At 34.2% G+C, this 22,832-nt stretch overlaps 3 protein-coding genes and 1 pseudogene across 6 annotated transcripts; 2 read left to right on the forward strand and 2 right to left on the reverse strand.

Annotated features, from left to right (window-relative positions):
• Nucleotides 1-1,238: 1,238 nt before the first annotated feature.
• PDF1A (peptide deformylase 1A) lies at nucleotides 1,239-3,878 on the forward strand. Its single transcript, XM_086239701.1, has 4 exons — nucleotides 1,239-1,840; nucleotides 2,331-2,420; nucleotides 2,527-2,594; nucleotides 3,450-3,878. The coding sequence occupies exons 1-4, from the start codon at nucleotides 1,412-1,414 to the stop codon at nucleotides 3,688-3,690; spliced, it is 828 nt and encodes a 275-aa protein (XP_086095827.1). The 5' UTR covers nucleotides 1,239-1,411; the 3' UTR covers nucleotides 3,691-3,878.
• A 798-nt stretch (nucleotides 3,879-4,676) lies between these two features.
• On the reverse strand, nucleotides 4,677-8,466 carry LOC147287076 (putative polygalacturonase At1g80170). 2 transcript variants are annotated; one of them, XM_086239700.1, is made up of 9 exons: nucleotides 8,148-8,466; nucleotides 7,340-7,471; nucleotides 7,040-7,210; nucleotides 6,928-6,948; nucleotides 6,601-6,808; nucleotides 6,038-6,119; nucleotides 5,846-5,945; nucleotides 5,641-5,757; nucleotides 4,677-5,242 (listed from the first exon to the last, which is right to left on the reverse strand). In XM_086239700.1, exons 1-9 carry the CDS (start codon nucleotides 8,367-8,369, stop codon nucleotides 4,922-4,924), a joined length of 1,374 nt encoding a protein of 457 aa, XP_086095826.1. In that variant the 5' UTR covers nucleotides 8,370-8,466; the 3' UTR covers nucleotides 4,677-4,921. The 2 variants fall into 2 exon arrangements, with proteins under 2 accessions (XP_086095826.1, XP_086095825.1); XM_086239699.1 differs by having other exon boundaries at nucleotides 5,846-5,954.
• A 6,223-nt stretch (nucleotides 8,467-14,689) lies between these two features.
• On the forward strand, nucleotides 14,690-19,178 carry LOC147287077 (putative pentatricopeptide repeat-containing protein At3g11460, mitochondrial pseudogene; annotated as a pseudogene). Of its 2 annotated transcripts, none has more exons than XR_015121938.1 (2): nucleotides 14,690-15,018; nucleotides 16,848-19,178. The product of XR_015121938.1 is annotated as a putative pentatricopeptide repeat-containing protein At3g11460, mitochondrial pseudogene, transcript variant X1 (transcript). The 2 variants fall into 2 exon arrangements; XR_015121939.1 differs by having other exon boundaries at nucleotides 16,855-19,178.
• A 1,491-nt stretch (nucleotides 19,179-20,669) lies between these two features.
• LOC147287078 (uncharacterized protein At1g15400) lies at nucleotides 20,670-21,820 on the reverse strand. The gene has a single exon (XM_086242158.1). The coding sequence runs from the start codon at nucleotides 21,642-21,644 to the stop codon at nucleotides 21,297-21,299; it is 348 nt and encodes a 115-aa protein (XP_086098284.1). The 5' UTR covers nucleotides 21,645-21,820; the 3' UTR covers nucleotides 20,670-21,296.
• Nucleotides 21,821-22,832: the final 1,012 nt, after the last annotated feature.

Raw genomic sequence — 22,832 nt, forward strand, 5'->3', positions numbered from 1 at the left:
TTAAAAAAAATTATATATATATACAAACAGAAATCTGAACAACTTAAAGAGTCAAGTGAAAATTAGGCTGAAGGGGCAGCAAGACCATCCTTGGAGAGGATATGCATGGATTAGTCGATTGCTTTTGTTTTGGGTATAGGCATACATTTGACCAATTCCTTTATAGGAAGACTTGACAGAAATTTCTTAATCAGAGCACCAACCTAATTACCTAATAAAATTTCTTAATCAGACTATGGGAGGGGGAAAGCTGAACAGAAAACACAACTACAAAATGATCAACTTGGGCCTGGTAAAACCGGCCCAGTCCTTAACGATGACAATCGGGTGGAACCAAAAGCTCATGAATGCCCAAATCTCTAAAGCAGCACGCCCAGGTTGACTAAGCAGTCATCGATCAGCAGTCTTAGTCACCCTCCACCAACCTTTTGCACTCAGAAACAATACCAAAAAGAGGATGATTAAGGCTGATATCACCTTTAATGAGATTAATCACCAGCCATGATGTTCCTACTTTGTGGAGCCAAAAATTTGTGCCAAGATTTCAAGGAACCAACTCCAATTTACATTTAGAAATCGAATATTTCAAAGATGAATGGAACTTATAAACAATCAAAGAAATTAAAAATAGGGGTTTGCCGCCTTGCCGGGTAGGTGCTTGGTCTAAGGTTCAAAATCTCACATCCATGTATGTTAGCTTCAAAATCTCACATCCATGCATGTTAGCTTTGAACCTGTTTAATTATCGAAGTCTTAATTAATTTCCTGTGTTAGTACAGTATTCTATCTTTGTTGAGGAAGGGTTGCTCATTGGGAAAATCAACTCATATTAGAGGTGAAATGACCAAAATTAATAAGCCAAAGAGGTCAAAATTATGAATGTGTAAGTTGAAATTATAGTCAGATAGGTCGATATGTTTAAAAAATGTTAAAATTGAGTAAGTCAAAATTATAGTCAATCTTGTCTAATATGGCGACATTATAGCCAATTTCGTCAAATAGATTGATATTAGAGTTGAATTAGTTGTTGTGTTTGATCAATGTTAAAATTTTAATAAATAAAATTAAAATCGATACTTTAATCGAGATAGGTGTATTTTGGTCAAAAAATGTCCAAATCATAAAGTAATAATTTTTTGCTTTAAGGTTCAAATAGCTTAGTCTTTATCAAAATGAGTCATTTTTAAAAAAAATCTCCTTGGTGTGCAACTCAAAATATTGTATTCTTAATTTCTTAACCTTTCAAAAAACAAAAAAAGGCTTCGTTGCTGCTAAATTGCTGATGCCTGAACGACGACGCTGTTCTATCTGTCGTTAGTTTTAAGCAGCGGACGACAGTTACGACGCCATCTCCTTCAAAACATCGTTAATCCCTCTCCTCCAAACCGCTAAAACAAACCAAGCTACTCCTATGGAAACCGTCCTCCGATTCTCAATTCGTCTCGTCCCGATATCTCTCGCCGAAAAATGCCTCCTATGGAACAACCACCCCCTTACCCCGATATTTCAAAAAACCCGAATACCCTTTTCGAATCCCGGACTTATAAACCCGAACCCGTCCTTTAACTCTTACTTCACGACCCGGAAAAAGTACAGTTCAGCCTCTTCTCCAATTGCCAAAGCTGGTTGGTTTTCGGGTCTAGGAGAGAAGAAGAAAGGCATGAGCTTGCCCGATATAGTCAAAGCGGGTGACCCGGTTCTGCACGAACCGGCCCGAAATGTTGAGCCCGGGGATATTGGGTCGGAGAGGATCCAGAAGATAATTGATGATATGGTGAAGGTGATGAGGAAGGCTCCTGGGGTCGGTCTTGCTGCTCCTCAGATTGGAATTCCCTTGAGGGTCAGTTTAGTTTTTATCTTAAAAGGCACAATTTTGATTTTTTTTTTTCTGTTTTATTATTGTGTGATGTTTGGCTGCTGAGAAAATTTGGAAAAGGAATATAAAATGTAATTTTCTTTTCATGGTTAACTTAATCAGTACTCAGTAGATAGACCTTTAAGCTCTCTTAGTCCTTGATGATTGAAGTAACAAAACTTAGATGGTCAAAGCTTTAAACTCTTTCTTGTTTTTTTCTCTACTATTTTATTAGTAATCTTATTTAAGCTACATTGGTGGTTTTAGTATTGTTACTATTTAATGTTTTACTGGAACGTATTGCTTAACTTAATGGGATTGTATATGGGTAATGGTTGTTATGGATATTATGTTACAACAGTATAAATTTCTTGTTGAAGAGTAAGCTTTGGTTAGTCCCATTTCAGAAAACCCTGCATTTAACAAAACCAGCTTCATAGTTAAAGTATCAACTTTGTCATTCTCATCTCTGCAGATTATAGTTTTGGAAGATACAAAGGAATATATCAGTTATGCACTCAAGGAAGAGACGGAAGCTCAAGATAGACGGCCTTTTGATCTTTTGGTATGTTAATCTGTACTGGAGAGGTGAACATCCAAATAACATATTAATTCTTTGCATTGAAAAGGTTCCACTTGACTATTACAATTTATTAGTTATTTTGAGGCAGGTGATTCTTAACCCAAAGCTTAAAAAGAAGAGCAACAGGACTGCATTTTTCTTTGAAGGGTGTTTAAGGTAAGGGGTACAGATGTACAAGCAGTCAAATTGTAATGTTTTCCCCTTTTTCCTCACTGCACAGCATAGTTCCTGTTTCCTTTTTCTGTCGATTTTAACTTGTGTCCTGTTTCCTCACTAAAAAACTACTCAATAAGTATGATTAATAGGAGTTTGATTTATATGTAAACACCCAATAAATAATATCCACTTACTGAATATTTTAAAAAATAGCTAAAATAAGGGAGCCATCTCTGACATGCTCTATGTGTGTGGGAGGGCGAATGTAATAATGTTTGAATTGATGAATCCTTGTAAAATTTAGATTGTTGGTAACTAAGCAGGTTGGTCAAGCCACTTTTGTATGCATATGTCCTTTAGGCTCCGTGCTTAGGTCCAGCTTACTCTGAAAAACTGCTTAGATATAATAATGTTTGAATCAACTACAATGATTTTTGGACTTGTATGTTAACAATGATGAAGCAGTACTAGATCTTAGGGTATAAGATTCTATAGTATAGTGGCTACCTTAGATTTTTATAGTATTCCAGTCCCTGGATTACAGAATTTTATCTTAGTGTAATCAGTTCACAAAGTGATAGGAAACATGATGGTAGTACCATATTACCAATGCTTGTGGTGAAATATGGTTCAAGATTTGAGTGTATTCAGTTCAAGATTTTCAGTACACTGGTCACCATTTTCAGTTTGTAAATAGTTTTCATCTCTATGGTTGGAATTTTAAAATTAGAAATTGCAAGAGATGAAATACTGCATTTGAAGTTTTTGCACTTCAGTTGACCTTGATGATGATGTTCGTGACAATTCATATTATCTATGGTTGGTAATTTCTTCTTCTCTTGTGATGTTTTGTAGTGTTGATGGATTCAGAGCAGTGGTGGAGCGAAACCTCGATGTTGAGATCTCAGGTTTTGATCGTTTTGGCCAGCCCATCAAAATAAATGCTTCAGGTTGGCAGGCTCGTATCTTACAACATGAGTGTGATCATTTGGAGGGAACTATTTATGTTGATAAGATGGTCCCTAGAACATTTAGAACTGTTGAAAACTTGGACTTGCCGCTTGCTGAGGGGTGCCCCAAGCTTGGGGCTCGCTAGCTTATGGTTATGAAAATGGGTTCACTCTAGAAAATGCCAAGATAACTGTGCCAACTACCATATGTGATACTGTGAAATTTTTTGTAATTGATTATGGTGCTCCTGATGCAATTGACTGTTGGAGATCAATTTTTTAGTTCTACAGATGTGTAGGTTATCTTCTACTAGATTGGTACTGGCTTATTTTTTTGAAATTTTGGATATTATTTTTCAGGCAATAAGCTAAGGTCTTAGGGTTATAAGCTGATCAGCTGATGCATGTCAAGTTCTCCAGTAATATGGTTTACTTGTTTGGTAATGTTTAGCTCCTTTCTCAGTTCTCATTGTTTCGGTATATTTTTTATAAGGTATTCTTTTTTTTTTTTTTCTTTAATGGTAAATGCCACCAGAAAGTTCAGTTAGCCACCCCCAAGCAATTCCATTAATAAATTTTGTAAATGGATTAAATACAAAATAGTCTATGAACTTTACAGTGAATTTCAATTTAATCTACTAATTATAAAAAATATTAATTTGATCAACGAACTTTTCAAATTGTATCAAAACAGTACAATGTTAACTTTCATAAAAAAATTTAATAAAAACTAGTCATGTGCACAGCAAGTGACCACATTTTTAAGGGCATTTCAATCTGTTCATCACATTTTCATGTGACTAATTTCGTTAATTTTTTAATAGAAGTTAATGTTTGTACTACTTTGGTATAACTTGAAAAATTCGTAGATCAAATTGACATTTTTTATAGTTAAGATCAAATTGAGAATCAGTATAAGTTCGTGAACTATTTTTGTATTTAACTTTTTGTAAATTAATTATTGACCAAGTTGGGGCAAATTTAAAACCAGTTGCAGGTTGCACCCATTACTATTTACTACAACATGTTGGACTCTCATTCAACAGAACTAACCGTTTTTTCTTTTTCTTTTTTTAGCCACAATTGTATTTTTTCGGCTTGCAGAAAACCGTGATCATTGCAGAATACCACAGAACCAGAACACACAACAAATTGATAAATTGTATGAAGAGTATCCCTGTAAAAAGTTTATTTCTTTACAACACACAAATATACAGAAACAATGTGTCATCAAAGTTATAAAAGAATGAATATACAAAATATGTACAAATTATTTCAAGGAATCCATTACCATGGTCTCTTTTCCGCAAACCTATTTCTGTTTACAAACTTACAGTGGCCTGTGGCAGGAAAAAAGCTAGACCAACACACTCCAATCTATTGGGCTGCCTTTCCTCCATATTCCAAACTGACTAGCCTCCCGGGATGATCGGCAGAGTGTGACAGGACTTTCTGTTTAATGAAGTCTTCAGTATACGAAAAGCAAGCAGGTGGGTCTACTGAACCCAAACTCGAGCCATGAGCTTCCCAACAAAAAGATCTTGTAATTCCCCCAATGGATGATACAAGCTGAACATCTTCTAAATATAATCCTTCACATGGAGAGTCATCACTGCAAGCAAACATTATTGCTTCCTCTGTTGCAGAAGTCCCTCTAATGTGCGTGAAGGATATGTTCTCAATTTTTACCGCCAAAGTCTGCATGCCCCCAGGTTATAAATGGTAATGTGCTTTAGTTAGAATAGCTCTAAAAGGTATATGTTATTTAAGGAGTAGTTTCTAAGACCTTTTGTTCTTTTGGAGAATTAAGGATTGTCTCCATGCTAAGAAGTACATCATCAAGATAGTGAGTAAATTGTGCAATGCACTTATTGATGGAGCTATGAACTTCCATTATGAGGCTACGGATATAAGGGATGAATGAGATATTCTATTTTCTAGAATGCAGATGTACATATCAAAGTAGACAGTCGGTAACTGATTTCAGAGAAAGAGGAAGTATTCTATAAACAGTTACCTAAAAAAGCCTAGCTAATGACAAGGAAGGATTTAGTATTCATAGAAGTAGCACTTTAAAGTTGGTAAGAATTCCGTACCTGATTTAAACATGGCATCCGGGAGTCGCAATAATATTGATCTATTATTATTGGGTTCGATACATTTTCCATCAGCACATTTCGGAATACAATGTTAGAGGCAAAACCACTACCTCCCTGATGAAGAAGTAAGAAAAACCAATTTCAATCAACTACACATTGCTTCTGTGTACATATGAAGAGAGAGTTCAGAGAACAAAATTACCTGCCATGTTTTGATCCTCACCCCATTATCAGTGTTATACAGGAATGCTGCATCAACCAATACATCACGCACTTGTGACCAAGAGTTTGATTTTCCCAAGCTTCCGATACTTAAGGAAGTATTTCAGAATTAGACAAGGCGTCCAAATGATATCCATAGTGAAGCCTAAATTAAAGTGAAGATCACTTGTACCTTATGCCATGACCAGGGCCACAAACAAGATTTATGATCCGGATTCGTGAAGAATTGCTGACTATAGAAATACAGTCATCTCCTGGATTGAGTATAAGGAATTTATGTAAGCCAATGAGTTACAATGCATAATTTGGATGTGACCATGATTCCTACTAATTCAAACATGATTTTATAGAATGAGGTTGTAAAGCCTAGCATTTTTTTTTTAGTACACAAAGCCTAGCATTTTTGTTGGTGCTAAGAAAATGATGAAATAAAAGCCAGGCCATAATGTTGCAAAATCAATTTGTGGTTCTTATTTTCTATCCTTCCTGCAATTGAGTAAATCAATGTGCATGTTATCTTTGATAATCAATAATAACTTTTATTTTGAGGTCATCAAAATCTGAACATTATTAAATTCTATGCTGAAGACAGATAATCAAATTGGCAACAAAAATCTTACTGTAACATCTAATTGCTAAAACTAAAAGTAACAACTAACAACTTGTTCTGTAACAACTCAAACTTGGAAAAAGATATCTCTGGGATAAAGATTTGCAACAATTTCTAGGACTGACCTGTTCTTATTATGCTATCCTTGACCTCAACACCCCTTGACACACTAATGTGGATTCCATCAGTATTGGGACTAAAAGAAGGTGCTATCACTTTGAGACGGGATGCCACTACCCGCATGCAGTTAGTGAATGCCATGTGCATTTTTTGACTATTGACAAGCAAGAGATTCCTGACCTTCAAATTCTTACACCTATGGAATGTAATGGCCTGGAATGTATTTGATATATCCCACATTAAGGGCATGAAACCATCAGAGAGGCAAGAACAGTGGAATAAAAAAAGAAAAGAAAACAACTGCAATGCTCAGAAAATAAACAATCACTAACCGTTGGAGCATGTCGACATGGCTGGTAAAAACAATTTAAAGCTGCTGTTAGAGAAGTGCAGGTAGAAAAGTTTTTAAATGAAACATAAGCTTAAGGTTCAAGACAGCAATACATTTGTTGAGTTGGTCTTGCAAGAGCGAGCCCACCATTCATGTCCCATCCCATTGACCGTCCCTCCACCGTCTATGGTAAGGTGGTTCACCCCATGGAAATAAATCCACTTACGTCGATTCAAACCAATCCAAGCATCAGGATTTTTGGGAGCAATAATGGTACCAGAGATCTGTTAAGACATGCAATTGAATAAAATGAATGCAAGTCAATTTTGAAAAACTAATGAATGATAGACGCATTTTCAGAAAAAATTCTGGGAATTAAAAGGATTATAGCAAGTAATATAATTGATTCATACCATTAAGGTCACCTTTGATCGACAAGGTCCAGCAATATCAACAGGATGGACAAGGTAAGTTTTTCCAGCTGGAATTACAATGCTTGTCCGTCTGGGGAAAGAACAAGCCACCTCCCAAGCATTTTTGAAAGCCTGAAGGGATTGCAATACTATCATTCCTGGACATGGATTTTTTTAATGGGTTTGTGCAAAATAATGCATAAGAATGGTTCCTGCTTAGTTCTCACAAATGAGTCTACATAGCTATCTCATGAACCATAACTATCTCCATATCTCCTACCTCACCTGAATATTGGAGAAAAAACAATTTTGCCAAATCCCCACATCCATCGTGGATCCAAAATCCCGAAATCCGAAAAAATGCAATTACTTTTTTTGCTATAATAATGATGTCTGTTCTATTCTCTCATTAGATTTAAAACAGGGTAATATTTTATGCAACCTTCACTAAACAAACTTGCTCAAATGATTGCAAAATATGGATGAAGAATTCAGTGAAACCGGACAAGGGTAACTCTGAAATAAACTTTCAATGTCTGGATTTAGTACAAAATTTCTTAAACTAATCATGGTTTCTGAAAAATGAGCACAATTCAATTCACAACGCTACCCATATACATAATGAATTTTAATCATTCAGTTCATATATTGAGCCATTAAAATAATAAAGTAACAATGTCATCATTTCTATTCCCAAATCGAATTGTCTTAGAACCCCAAAATGGAAAGAAAATAGAAACATAATCAGTGGATGATCACTATGTATGTTAAAAAGCTCAGCAGAAACACAAGTTCTGAAATTTGTTACCTTAGAGTCATCTGTAATGCCATCTCCTTTTGCACCAAAATCACCAACAAGAAGAACCCTCATGGATCTGGGTAGGGTTCTGGTTGACCCAGATTGGGGGAGCTGTAAGAGAGAGTCGAACGTTTCTGTTTGTGTAACATTTGAGCTCACAAACAGAAAGAATACATGAATAAGACCAATGACAAACGTTGAAGAAGACGAGCAAGATCCAAGGCTTCCCATAGTGTGTCAGAGCATGTCTGACAGATTTGAAGAGTTCAGATGATCTTTGCAGAATCTTAGTAGCTCAGAAAGTCAGAGCTGTTTGGTTTTAAATTTTAATCACCCAAAAACCATAGTGTCGGGTTTTACTTTATTTTTTGCCACTTTTAAATTTTGGTCTATAAGACTATATCTAGTCATTATTTGTTGGACTATATCTTTTTTTTATTATTTATTATCCAAGGGGAAAGTGGGTTCAAATTTGGATACAGATGAAAAATTTATGTGATACTTCAAACTTTTAACTAAACTACCTACCCACCAACTCTATTATTGGACTCTATTAATTTTAGAGTTTGATCTAATTCATCTAACCATAGAACTTAATTCTATTTTATTGAATCCCTCTCATGCAAAAAAAGAAAATGAATCACACTCTTATGCAATATTGTAAATTGTTTTTTGTAATTTTTTTTTTTCAAAATTAGGCCCAATAATTTGGTGGATTTCTTTACATGATTCAAAAATATAATGAATGATGATGGAAGGTCTGCAATTTATGTCCATTTTTTTCTTTTGTTACAAGGAGGCCAAATGGGAAGGGGGATTCAAACTTTGGCCTTAGATGTAGTGCTTTAAGCACTAGAGTTACAGTCATCCACGCAATTTATCACTTTTAATAATTAAAAAAATTATTATATATGATGGTAACGAATATGAGTTATTTTGCATCTATGGGAATAATAACTTTAAAATTCAATGAAAGATAACTAATATTATTTTTTTTTAATTCAATATTAAGTATATATAAAAAAGATCCATTGATAATTTTTTTTCTTAGGATCTCAAATCGAATGATTTTTTTCATCCGTCCCTGATTTTATTGCATATATAGCTCCTTAATATGCACAAGGAGAAGGAAATAGAGATATATATATATATAGCTAAAAATCGTCAATGCAATTTCTGTAACAGATCGCCAAATACTCTTCCACATTATCCACATCTGTCACATAATTAAAGGACAACAATAAGAATTATCAAGCAATTTGCCCCCATTCTTTAAAAGAAAACAATATATATATATATATATATAAAGTTGGGCTATTAAAGCAATTTAATGGGTGAAGAAAATGGTAATGGGGGCAATTGTCCCTAAGTGAATATTCCCCAATGTACATTAGATTTTAAACTCACTCAATTGTTATTTGTTGGAGGGGTGCTTGTATAACATATATACAAACTAATTTAATGATAGTAATATGTATAACCTGATAGTGGAAAAGTAAACTGCTGAAAATTAAGGTGTTAAAATTGTATTTGTATATCATATATATTAGAATTTATGTATATAATCATTTATGTGTATATATAAATGTAATATTTTGCATTTGTTTCTAGAGAGAGAAAAGGACATACCAAATCCAAAAATGGCGAACTTAGACTTTGCACAACCTAGTGTACAATCATGGACATCAGTTAACTGACTTTTCATGCATAATGCTAAAGCAACAACATAACATGGCAAAAAAACGGGAGGTTGTTTGATTGTTCTAGTACAAACAGCAGCTGAATATACAAGGCAAAAGTAACCCTTTCCCTTTTGTGAGAGCTTGGGAATCATTCTAAATTCATCACTCCAAAGGGGAAATAAACTAGGAGCAAAAGATGGAAGGGTAATAGAGGGAGGAAGAGGAAAAACGAGAGAGTTTTTGGCTGCTTGCACTGTAATTATTGGCCCAAGCACAATATTTAACACTATCATCATCATCATCATCATCATCACCAGTTCACCACCACAACCCTCACAACAAGTCTCATCCTAGCTACCAATTCTATTGACATTGTCATTTTTATTGAGCCTTACGTAACCCTAATATGAAAGTCTAATAATGTACAAAAGTAGCTGATTTCTTTATAAGAACAAAAATGCTTGTGTGTACGTGGAGGTAATACCAAATACATACTAATGTAGTATTACAAATTCATTCAAGAGTCACTCTTTATTATCAGTAAATCAAAATTTGACGCATTCCAATCCCTCCCTTATAAGTGGGCATACACAATATATGTGTAATTTGTCCAACTTTATATTAATTTTTTAGATAGTTCATTTTACTAGTATTTTATATTTAAAGGAAATGCTTCTATTCATAGCAAGAACAATATGAGAATTCAGAATCGTGGCTCTTGGCTAGGGCGATTTAACAAGATTTTTTTGTTTTTCCTTGTCGATTACGCATTTTTACAAGAGTTATTAGACTTCTGAATATGTGACTTTTGGACATAAAGAGTTATTTGAGAATAATTAAAAAGGAATGATGATGATTATTTTTTTGGCTTTTTGGCATTGCTTAATTGTGAAATTGACCTTTTTAATATCTTTTGATCAATTGCATATTGTTTTCACTTTCAGTTTATATATATTAGAGTTAGCTTGATCGTACGTATAACTTAGTTCAATATATAAAGTTTCTCAGTGTTTCATCGATCTAAGTTAATCTCTTTGAAAGATATTAAACTTATTAGAGAAATATTGGGAGACTTGAGTTTCTTGTTTATAACACCCCTACAAGCTGACAGACCGAGTATGGACAGGAAGCTTGGAAACCAAAAAACAGAAAACCAAGTAGCGAAGAGACATTTGGTGAAAATATGGGCAATTTGATTAGTAGCACATAACCAACCTCAAGTTCGTTGCACACCACCTTTTAGCTCGACTTCAACATGACAAGTCCGGACATAAAATACAAAATTGCTGGCAAGCAAGAGATATAATATTAATGTTGTCACACACTCACACCTTATTGCTGGCAAGAGATATAATATATATATCACTTTAATTAATAATATATCAAAATTAGAAAGCTAAAACTCCTCAATGCAATTGATGTAACAGATTGCCAAATAATCTTCTACGTTAGCCACATCTGTCACACAAGCAAGATAACCATAAGAATTTAATAATTATAAAGAGTTTAGGAATAATGATCAAATGACCAAACAAACTAACTAATCAAATTAGAATCCATCTAGTCATCTAATTGTAATTACATAAGTAGATAAACTCAATGTGCCCGATAATATTGAACCAATGATGATAGCAAATGAGTAAACAAACTTTTAATTTTATTGATTTTTTATATGAATGATTGTCAAAAGTATCTAAAAACGGACATATGAGTTATTGGACAACAAAATGTCCACAAATTTGAGTTTGTGGGTATTATGCAATGTGTTTATCAAGATATATCAAGAGAGAATAGGGAATCAGCTAAAAGTTTCGTACCAAATCCAAAAATATTGAGCTCAGATTTTGCACAACCAAGTGTACAATCATGGAGACCAGCTATACGACGGTTCATGCATAATGTCAAAGCAACAACATAACATGCTGTATATATGGGAGGATGTTTAACTTCTGCAATACAAACCCCAGCAGCAAATATAAGGCAAAAATGACCTTTTCCATTAATATGTGGGAACTTGGGGTTTTAAAATCAACCAAAGAGGGATATAAAAGGTGAGGAAAAGATCGAAGAGGGAGAGAGATCGAGGGAGAGTTATTGGTTTGTGCTAAAATTGGTTTAAGCACCATGAACCCCATCATCATCACCAAGATAAATCCCCCCATACCAAGCCTCATCCTACCAATTCTACTTTATCAACTCCTATTTTAATTTTAGTTGAACCTTTTGTTACTTTGAAGTTGAACATGTACCTATATATATAATACATACATATTTACACATGAGTTGGCTTTGGAAAATGAAATAAAGATACTATAATTAATTTAATCTGAGATTTGACCTAATTTTACTAATTATTATATATAAAGAAAATGTTTCTTAACTAGGGTTATGTACGCATTTTTACAAGAGTTACCTTGATGTTGAATTGTGTGACTTTTGGTTGAATTCGTTTCACTTCATGTAGACGAAGATGTTCTTTTTCTTTTTTCTTTTTTCTTTGAGAAGATTGGTTAAAAGTAGCCTTAATAATACATCAAATTATACTTGCGGATAAAATTTGTTGGTAGAATGCGCAATGCAACAAATGAGGTACGTCATTTGTTAGTAATTTACACACTATATGGATGGAAGGAATTTATAAAATTATTTGTATATGATTCATTTTTACCTTTGTGGGAGGTTAAAATATGATTTATTCGTCTATCAAATGTCATAATAAAGCTGGCATTACCGATGGCGACAGGGGAGTAGGGTGGGATTCTGTTCGAACATAGATTTTGTTTTGCTGAAGGACAATTGCTTTAATTTTTACTATTAACTCTTTAAGGACTAAAATATTGATGGGTGAATTAAGTTGATTCTAGCTGTAATTGCAGTTACAACATTATAGTTACACTGTATATCCTCTTAAAATTGAAATATCAAGGAATTTTTTTTTGGCTTATTTACACCATTGCCCCCTGTAAGATACATTTTTTTTTCACTTTGCCCCCTGAAACTTAAATCCTCTTAGTTTGCCACCTGAACTTCACAAAGTTATTGCAAAAGACCCTATGCCGTTAACTCTGTCAATTTTTCCATTAAAATAGCTGACGTGGCACCTATATGGCATGAGTGAGACCCTTTTTTAGTTATGTAAAATCCATGTGGACAAAAAAAATAATTTTTAAACTAAAAAATAATAAGATCCATGTCAATTTTTAATAATTTTGTTTGTCTACATGGATCTTATATAACTAAAAAATGGTCTCACTCATGCCATATAGGTGCCATGTCAGCTATTTTAACAGAAAAATTGACAGAGTTAACGGCATAGGGTCTTTTGCAACAACTTTGTAAAGTTCAGGTGGCAAACTGAGAGGATTTAAGTTTCAGGGGGCAAAGTGAAAAAAAGTGTATCTTACAGGGGGCAATGGTGTGAATAAGCCTTTTTTTTTCTACAACTGTAATTGTAGATACCTACATTAATCGTTAGACGTATGTGTTGTTATATTTTATTTCTATTCTTCAAAATAAAAAAATCAAAATTATATTATTATGACTAATTTAAAAAGCTGTCAGACTCTAGAGAGTAAAATGTCGTTTTACTTATGACATGTATACTGATCTGTAATTAGAATCCAATTTCTTTAAAATTGGGAGTTGAATTTCGATTCAGTAAACATGTCATAAGTAAAATATCGTTTTACTCTCTAGAGTTTGACAACTTTTTAAACTAGTCATAATAATGCAATTTTGATTTTTTATTTTTAAGAATAGGGATAAAATATAACAACAACACGTATGTCTATCGCTTATGGCATGTTTTTTGATTCGTAATTAACATTTAATTTCTATAGAATAAAGAGTTGGATTTCGATTTTTATATTTACTAATCATATAAAAATAAAAACATAAGTGAGGCCCACATGATATCATGAATTCAATTCCTTATTTTGGAAGAATTGAATTATTGGGTGGGGGATAATATTCTGATTCTTTATTTTAGAAGAATTCAATTTCTTATTTTTTTTCTCATTATACCCTCACATTATTAACTAGTATAAGACATTTTAGTAATCAAATGCTCACATAATATTATTTATATTCTAATTTAGATAATTTAATAAACAACTTCAATAAGAATCAAATTCCTCTCAATCAAATTTCTTTTTAATCTAATTCCTTTTAACCCGATTACGGATTAGTAAACATGCCATTATTGTAAAGAAATGAATCCTAAAATAGACTTTTTTTTTTTTTTTTGGCCATGGAAGCCTAAAATAGAATAAGAATAATAAATGGTTAATTTCATTTCAGTACCTCAAGTTTGCTTTAAATTTCAATTTAGTACCTCAGGTTTAAAATCTTACAATGTCATACCTCATCTTTTCAATTTGTTGCAATGTCATACCTTCGTCAATATGACTGTTAAAAGATCTCTTCAATGCTGATGTGGCACTTACATGGCACTCCTACAATGCTGACTGGTTATCACGTGGTCTGACAACATAACACATTATGTCACATGGAATAAAAAATAATTTAAAAATTAAAAATTGAAAGAAAAAAAATTAATAATTACGTGCCATGTTTTTAGATTTTTAATTATTTTTATGTCATGTGGCATGACGTGGCCTGTTATCAGACCACGTGGCATCTAGTCATTATTGTGAGAGTGTCATATAAGTGCCACATCAGCATTTAAGAGAGCCATACTGACGGAAGTATGCCATTGCAATAAATTGAAAAAATAAGGTATGATATTACAAAATTTTAAACATAAGATATTAAATTAAAATTTGAAACAAACTTGAGTTAGAACTGAAATTAACCCAGTAATAAAACATTACCCCATCATCTGAATTTGGAATACCTAGCGCAGTTTTCGTTAGCATACTGTTTGGATACTTGAATAGCATAGCGTTCTCCTTGAACCATCGTCTTACAGTTACTCTTAAGCATCAGTCGCCACCCTTCTTCCTCCTTCGCACCTCTAGCTATCTCCACAACTACTCACCGGCAACCCTCTCTCTCTCTCTCTCTATCGAAAGTGTTGAAGAAATTTTAAAGTTAGAGACTTTGGGGGTTTTATTGGAAGAGAAGATACAGCAAATAGCAAGAGGGAAGTTTGATTTTTTCTGCTTTGCATGAATGTACCGGAGCCTCCTTCCTTTTCCTGCTTTGAAGCCTTGTACTTTCATCACCACTCTCCAAAGGTAAAACTAAACACTATAAACTTTGAATTTTCTTGGGGTATGGCTGGAAATTGAACTAGAGGGATTAGTTTTTATTCTAATGAAAAACTCTCAGAAAAGATTAAGCTTTTGTAATGGGGTTTAGGGATTTAGGTTTTGGGTTTTAAACAAATTTCTCAATCCTTCATTGTTAGGCGTTTCAGTTTATTGAGCTAATTTCTTGTGTGGTTTATGTTCCTGACTTAATTAGATTCATGCTATTTAATGCTTTTACTTTATATGGTTTTGACTTAGTTCAACTTGTGCCACTTTCAAATTTTTAAAAATTGCTGTAAATTTTTGCTTTTGATTGAATCCTGTAAATTTGTATCTTTCTTTAAATTGTTGTAAGTTTATGCTTGTTTGTTAATTTTGTTTTTATTGATTGACATATGGAACAATGGCCTAGTGGGAATCTATTGTTGAGTTAAACAATGGTGGGAAGTTTATAATGTTTGATGAGTTAAGATATGTGAATGGTAAGATGGTTGTCTATGATAATGCTGACACTGATAATATTGATACTGATTTGCTTACTTGTATTGGTAATATGTATAAACTTGTATATGATACCCTTTCATCTCAGGATTTGACATTAGAAAACTAGTAAACTCGAAAGATGATTGCTTTGAAAAAAACTTGAATGCTCACTAATTGATGGCCTTGGTATCATGTAAGCAGAAAAATGTTTCAATAGTTTTTGAGAAATTATTAATGAAGTGATTTTAGAGATGGATACAAGTGGATCAAGGAATTATGCTCTTTGCTTATAAATTCACAAAGGCAGAGGAAAAAGGAATGTATAAGGCAAGCTGATCAAATCATTCCATTTTCAGGAAGGCACAGGTCAAAATACTCAATACAAGAATCACAGTAGAGTGGCTTGAAGATGTTTATTGGTTAAATACTCAGGCTAAACCATTATATAAACAGTTTAGGCTCTATAACTTTGTCATTTCAAATCAGTGACACATGCTGTCCCCACAATGCCCCATTCATCATTCATTGATTGCTATTGAAACGATAGTGTCCTTACCACCTGTTAATATGTCCTGTCCGTTAACAAACATGAAACAGCCAATGAGTTCCCTCACTCAATAATCTTAGTTGAGATTGGAAGTCCCATATCCATCAGAGGTGTATAACGCTTTTTAGCTATCTTGTGGTATGAACTATATTGCTCTTTTGTTATTAGAGCTTGGTAGAATTATTCATTTGGGTGCTCTTTCGCCAAAATCTTGTTATTTCTTGTTCATGTTACATGCATAAAGAAGTTTTTTATTAGTTGAATTATGACTCATATATAACATGACTATTTTCATACATGATTTGTCATGTAGTCATTTTACATTATTAAAATATATTGTTGTACAAAATGTAACACCTAAGAACAAGAGTTAAGATATGCACGTGATATAATAAAATTATTTAACATTAATTTGTTAACCTCTTGCATTATTAATTAAACTATTTGATTAGAATTTAATGGTGGTTTGTTTAAACCACAATTAGATTACCACTTTTTCTTTAACTTTTTTTTGTTAGCATCTTGAAATGATTATCTTTGTTAGGTGAGCATCTTGAACAGATTTTCTTGCTTTAGGATTTGTCAAGTGTAAGTTCTTGTGAAGCGGATGAGTTTTGCTTCATCATTAATGCTGCCACATTAGCATCATTCAGAAAACTTAGACTGATACAGCAAGTTTTCAAGTGTTTTATCCATCTCTTTTTTTTTTTGGCCGGGGTTTCTCTTTTCTTATTTATATTCCAATGAGAAGAAAGAAATTCTAATTTTGTCTGTCTGTCTCAAGGTTTCAGGCTGCTCAGGAGTGGATGTGCCTTGGACTACAATATAGAGCTGTCTCTTGGACTACGAAAGTTGAATATCCATTGCTATTCCAAAACTTAAAACCAATGCTAAAATTTCATGTGGGCCTATCCTCTCCTTACAGTCCTAAGAAAATTCGAACCCATTACCCCTGTCCCATTTTACTTCCGTCCTAATAACTATCATTCCCTCACTTTTAACTACTTTTTAAACTCTTGCTCTTCTCTTTCAGACCTCAAATGCATCCATGCTCTAATCTTCCTAACTGGGTCCAACCAAAACCTCCTCCTCTCAACAAAGCTTGTTACTGTGGCTTCTTCCGTATCCCCTACCATGGACTATGCACGAAAACTGTTTGACGCAATGCCTGAAAGGGACGTATTTCTTTGGAACACATTGATTAGGGGTTATGCTGATCGGGGTCCTTGCCATGAAGCCATAGCATTATACAAAAACATGCATCAGAGTGGGTTATCACCCGATAACTACACTTTCCCTTTTGTGGTTCGGTCTTGTGCGGTGCAGTTGGCTTTGAGGGAAGGGAAAGAAGTGCACTGTAACATTATTAAGTATGGGTTTAATTCAGATGTGTTTGTTCAGAGTTCTTTGGTCAGTTTGTATGCACAGAGCGGCGAAACTTTGAACTCAGAGATTGTTTTTAGTGAAATGGCTGTGAAGAACATAGTTTCTTGGACCGCGATGATAGCAGGCTATGTGCAAAATGGGTTCTATAAAGAAGGGTTGAGTGTTTTGCAAGACATGGTGGCTTCAGGTACCCAACCAAATGTGGTTACGCTGGTCAGCATCCTTCCTGCTTGTTCTAGTTTAGAATTTTTGGATTTAGGAAAACTAATTCATGGTTGTGGAATTAAAGTTGGTGTCGACTCAGATATGGCACTCATGAATGCATTGATTGCATTTTATGGTAAGTGTGGGAATCTTGACACAGCACGATCTTTATTTGATGGGATGGTAGTAAAAAACCTGGTCTCATGGAATGCAATGATTTCCGCTTATGAACAGAATAATGCTGGGACTGATGCAATAAAGCTCTTTCATCAGATGCAAACTGAAAAAGTAGAGTATGACTATATCACAATAGTTAGTGTTATTTCGGCCTGTGCTAGCTTGGGTGCACTGAACACTGGAAGATGGTTGCATGAGCTCGTCAGAATGAAAGGGTTTGGAACCAATGCTTCAATCAGTAATGCACTTATTGACATGTATGCAAAGTGCGGGAACATAGACCTTGCCAAGGATGTTTTTCAGGGATTGCCTCATAAAAGTGTTGTATCCTGGACATCTATAATAGGGGCTTGTGCATCTCATGGTCACGGGCATGATGCTCTCATGCTTTTCTCAATGATGAAAGAACAGGGTATTAAACCAAATAGTTTCACTTTCATTGCTGTTTTGACTGCTTGTAGGCACTCCGGTTTAGTAGAAGAAGGGAGAAAGCATTTTGAGAGCATGATCAACGAGTACTCGATTGTCCCTGGTTTAGAGCACTATGCTTGTATGGTTGATCTTCTTGGTCGAGCTGGTTGTTTGTTAGAGGCCTATAAGTTTATTGAAAAGATGCCGGTTGAGCCAGATGTGGGTGTTTGGGGAGCTTTACTTAGTGCTTGCAGGATACATGGCAATTTTGAGCTAGCCGAGCTTGTGGCAGCCCATCTGTCCAAGTTAGATCCTCAGACTGTTACATTCTATGTTCTTATGTCAAATATATACGCTGAAGCTAGTAGGTGGGAAGATGAAGGTAGGTTGAGAAACTTGATGAGAGAAAATGAGTTGAAAAAATTACCTGGGCAAAGTTTTATTGAGGTGAATCGAGGATTTTATACATTTTTATCAGGTTCAAGATCCCGGGAATCTTCTTTTCAAAAAAGAAAAAAAAGATCTCGGGCATCTTGACTGACTTAATTCAAGTAGATTATTTCATCCCTAAAGTGCTTTTCTAGTTGCAAGTATACTTCTTAATTGGTTGGGGCAACAGAAAATTCAAATGGTTCCCATTAGCCAGCAGTTATATAAGCTAGCTATACACTGCGCCAAACTTGAGTTTTTACGGCATGCATTCTTTGTCGCATGCATCTTTTGCGTGCGGTAAATATTTTTTTACGGCATGCAGTAGGTCACGCCATACATCTTCCTTGAGTTTTTTAGTTGGCCTTCTACGGCGTGCAATGGTTACCCACTGCAATTATTCATAAATTAGGGCGTGCAACCCCGCACGTCAGTAAAAAGAGATATTTTTACCTTAGTAACAATGTGCATTGTTTGCTCTAAATTTTATTTTATGTTGCTCACAAGAAAATCGAGGCAAGACTTTACACAAAATTATTGTATATGAGGATGATATGTAACATCTCACTTATAATGTATATGTGAAACTCACTTTTATTTAATGGAATCTATATTTATGTTGTAATTCAGATGTCATGCCTTAAGAGTTTTTATTTTTTTTATGATAAATAAGAAAAATACTTTAAGTACTTTAATTGGGCAGGCAAGAAGAAAATATTCAACTATGGTGGGAAATTTACATTCATATAGACCAAGTCGATGGTCCAATGCGGCTGCTTGTGTCGGTTATACACGTCTGATATGAATCAATACGAACATGGTTGATATCTATCAAAGCTGAAAATGACTTTGTCGTATAAAATTATTAGTGTTGCTCAATTTTGAATAGTTTAATCATCAAAACCCACAACACAAACGAGTCCACAACACTAAGAAAAGCCAAATTATAAAATAATTTAGGATATTATTGTTTTGATGGAATTAAAATATATTACTCTGTTATGATTGTATCGAAGATTCAAAGTTAATTGAATTTGATAATCAAAAGCAAAGAAGAAGTAAATATGCTCCAATAATCATGTCTTCATATATGTTTGTGGTCCACATGCACTAGCAAGCACGCATGACACGAGGAACGTCAATTTCGCTATTTGTAACTTTTGTCTGTGTTTGCAGAACTTGTTACCATTTAAGAGGCCCAAGTTTCGTGTTTCGGTTTTCGAGCTGAGATTCGATGTTATATATTGTTCGGAAATGGTGGGATTGGATGTTTTTGAGTCGGATTTTTGGATTTTCTTCTATATATACTTAGTAGAAGTTTCAATTTAAGTCGTATATACTTCGTAAAAGTTTTAATTGCAATCGCAGATCTAAGAATTGAATTTATTTTTGTAGAGGTGTCATGACGAAGTTCTTAAATGTTGGTTATTTTAAATTGCTTAATGAGTTGCTTTCATTTTTATATTTTTTGAGACATTTTATCAAACAGTTTTTAACTTCATTCTTTCAAAAAAGAATGAACAAAGTTTGAGCTAATGACCTAAATATAATTAAGAATAAATAGGCATGTGTCTAATTGACCCTGTTGTTTTTAAAAGTGGTATTAATCCATTTTTTCTTTTACTTACACCCTTTTTGTTTTATAATACATAATTGCTCAGATTAAAAATCAAATAAAAAGAAGTAGAGAAGTTCTAAATCTATTAGAGTGGTAAAAAAGGAGTATAAACTAGGTTCAAGTTTTGTTGGTTTTTCACTTACATTTTACACCCATGTGATATGAGTAAATCTCCACTTTAACATTGCATTAGGTGTATGATTATACGGCACCTCAAAATAAGTATGGTTATATATGTTACTAGTACGACATTATATGCACACGTTGCACCTAAAAATTCCTCTTTCAATATACATATTTTGCATACATAATTTTAGTTGAAAATGCCACCATACTCAATCCAAAAAGAAAAAGGATTGCATCTCAAAATACTTTCAATGCCACCATACTCAACATCTTATGTCCGGCGTGATTAAGCACTTCTTTATACACACCTACAAAACCTAGGACCAAAGTCGAACACTTGCCTCCTTACATGGGACTTGGCCGGGCATCTTAAAAGCAAAATTTAAAATTTACATGAACCCCAACTTGCATAATGACAATCCAGAATTAGCACAAATTGGACAAGAAAAAAATAACAAACATTTGTGAAGATAAACCCAAGTTGCATTTTGATAGCTAGCAACAAAGAGAGGCCTCATGGTTTAAGTTTTGCTTTGTACAAGAATATTGGATTTCCTCAAGAACCAAACAAGTATACCCATAATTACATCCACTCATAACCATAAAACCCATCACTCTAGGATCCGAAACATGAACATGAGCATCAACAAAAATCAATCCAACTCAAAAAGTAAGAAAAAAAAAGAAAAGCAATTGATACATATGCATGAGATCATCATCATTTGCTTTTGTTCTTGTTCTCTAATCATTGAGATGAAAAACTTGAGTCCCTTACCATGCTACCTAATCATAACTCACTCACTCCCACAACCCATGTCCACCGGAATATTCCACACCCTCACCAGAAAATACCACTCCGGTCACCGGAAAACTGAAAAATCACTACCGCGATCTACGCTTACCAGGCTTCGCTCTACGAGCATTATTCTTCGAAGGTTTACCAAAACCGCTGCAAAACCCACATGCGGAAACCTTCGGCGACGGCGGCTCAATGGCCGGCGAGACCTTGCCGGTGCGATAGGCGCGTCCTCCGCCGTTGGATCGGCTGGTGTTGATTGGCTTCGGTGGCTTAATCTGATCAGCCTCGTTTTCTCTGTCTTGTGAGTCTCGTCCTTGTTCTTGTTCTTGTTTTTGTTTGTTGAGCTCTTCTGATAAGAACCTGTCGTCCCACACAAACCCAGAAGAGCCTTGCCTTCTGAAAGACAGTGTAGATCTCTGCAAACCAGCCATGGCAGACTCTGACCTCTCTCTCTCTCTCTCTCTCTCTCTCTCTCTCTCTCTCTGTGTTCTCTGTGTGTCTCTAGATGGTTCTTAATTTGGTGAATATATGTGTGAAATTCTAGGGAATTATTAAGCAGTTGTTGATGTTGTGCGTATCACTTTTTTGGTGTGTGTGTGTGTGTGTGTGTGTGTATATAGTAAGCAGAGATGATACGAGGTGGAGATCCCAAAGATTGGGTAACATAGAAAAGGGGAAGGTCATAAATTTGCAACTCAGTCAATATTCATTAATTCAATCAAATTTTCTTATTAATTATTTTATTAACACTTATTTATTTATATATAATTGTTGATTTGTCTCCTTTTTTTCTATCTGTGTTTTTTATAAATAATAAGAGTATAAGACTTATTAAGGGGTACGAAAGTGAATACGTGATGTAATATTTTGTTCAACGCTGCCTGCTGTTATGGGCGTGGTCATCGTCTACGTAAAGGAAGTCGCTTTTTTGATGCCATCTCAATCACTAATTAGGGGTTTTCTGACGACAAACCATGCAAGAATTTGGAAATTCAATCACTAATCAGTGACGATGTGAATCAACATAATTAGTTGTTTAATTGCATGTACAAAAAGAAATTGCAGTAAAATATCAAACATATATATTAGTTTGAAATTTAAATATTTTTATGGCGGTGTAAATTTTAATTACTTTAAAAAAAAAAATCATTGTATAGATTATCTAAAATTTCAAAAGAGGTATAATATGATTTGACTCTCTAAATTTCCTTGGGCATGATGCATCTACAAAATCAATTAAGACCGAGAGATTTGAGGGTGAATAGGTAAGCCTTGAATGATCTCATTTTGGTTAATGACTCTCAAAAAGATTTGAAATATAAATGGTATGATTTGAAAGAGATTTTAGGGCATATAGGAGAGAGCAGTTTTTTCGGGCATTGTTAAAATAAGATTCTCTATTGATTTTTTATACATTAATTTTATGATTATATCCAAAAACAGCTCCATTTTAGTCGAGGGTTTAAATTTCGAAGTTTTCGGCGAAATTTCGCTGAAAATTTCGTTTTTTAGGGGTTCCAAAATTTTAACACGGATTCGACTAAATTTCGGAAAATTTCGCCGAAATATTCGAAATTTCGCCGAAATTTCAAGCGAAATTTCGAATGCCCCAACAACTC

The sequence above is a fragment of the Dryas octopetala genome, chromosome 4 (genome assembly GCF_963921425.1).
Source record: "Dryas octopetala chromosome 4, drDryOcto1.1, whole genome shotgun sequence".
In the NCBI taxonomy this organism is placed as follows: domain Eukaryota; kingdom Viridiplantae; phylum Streptophyta; class Magnoliopsida; order Rosales; family Rosaceae; genus Dryas; species Dryas octopetala.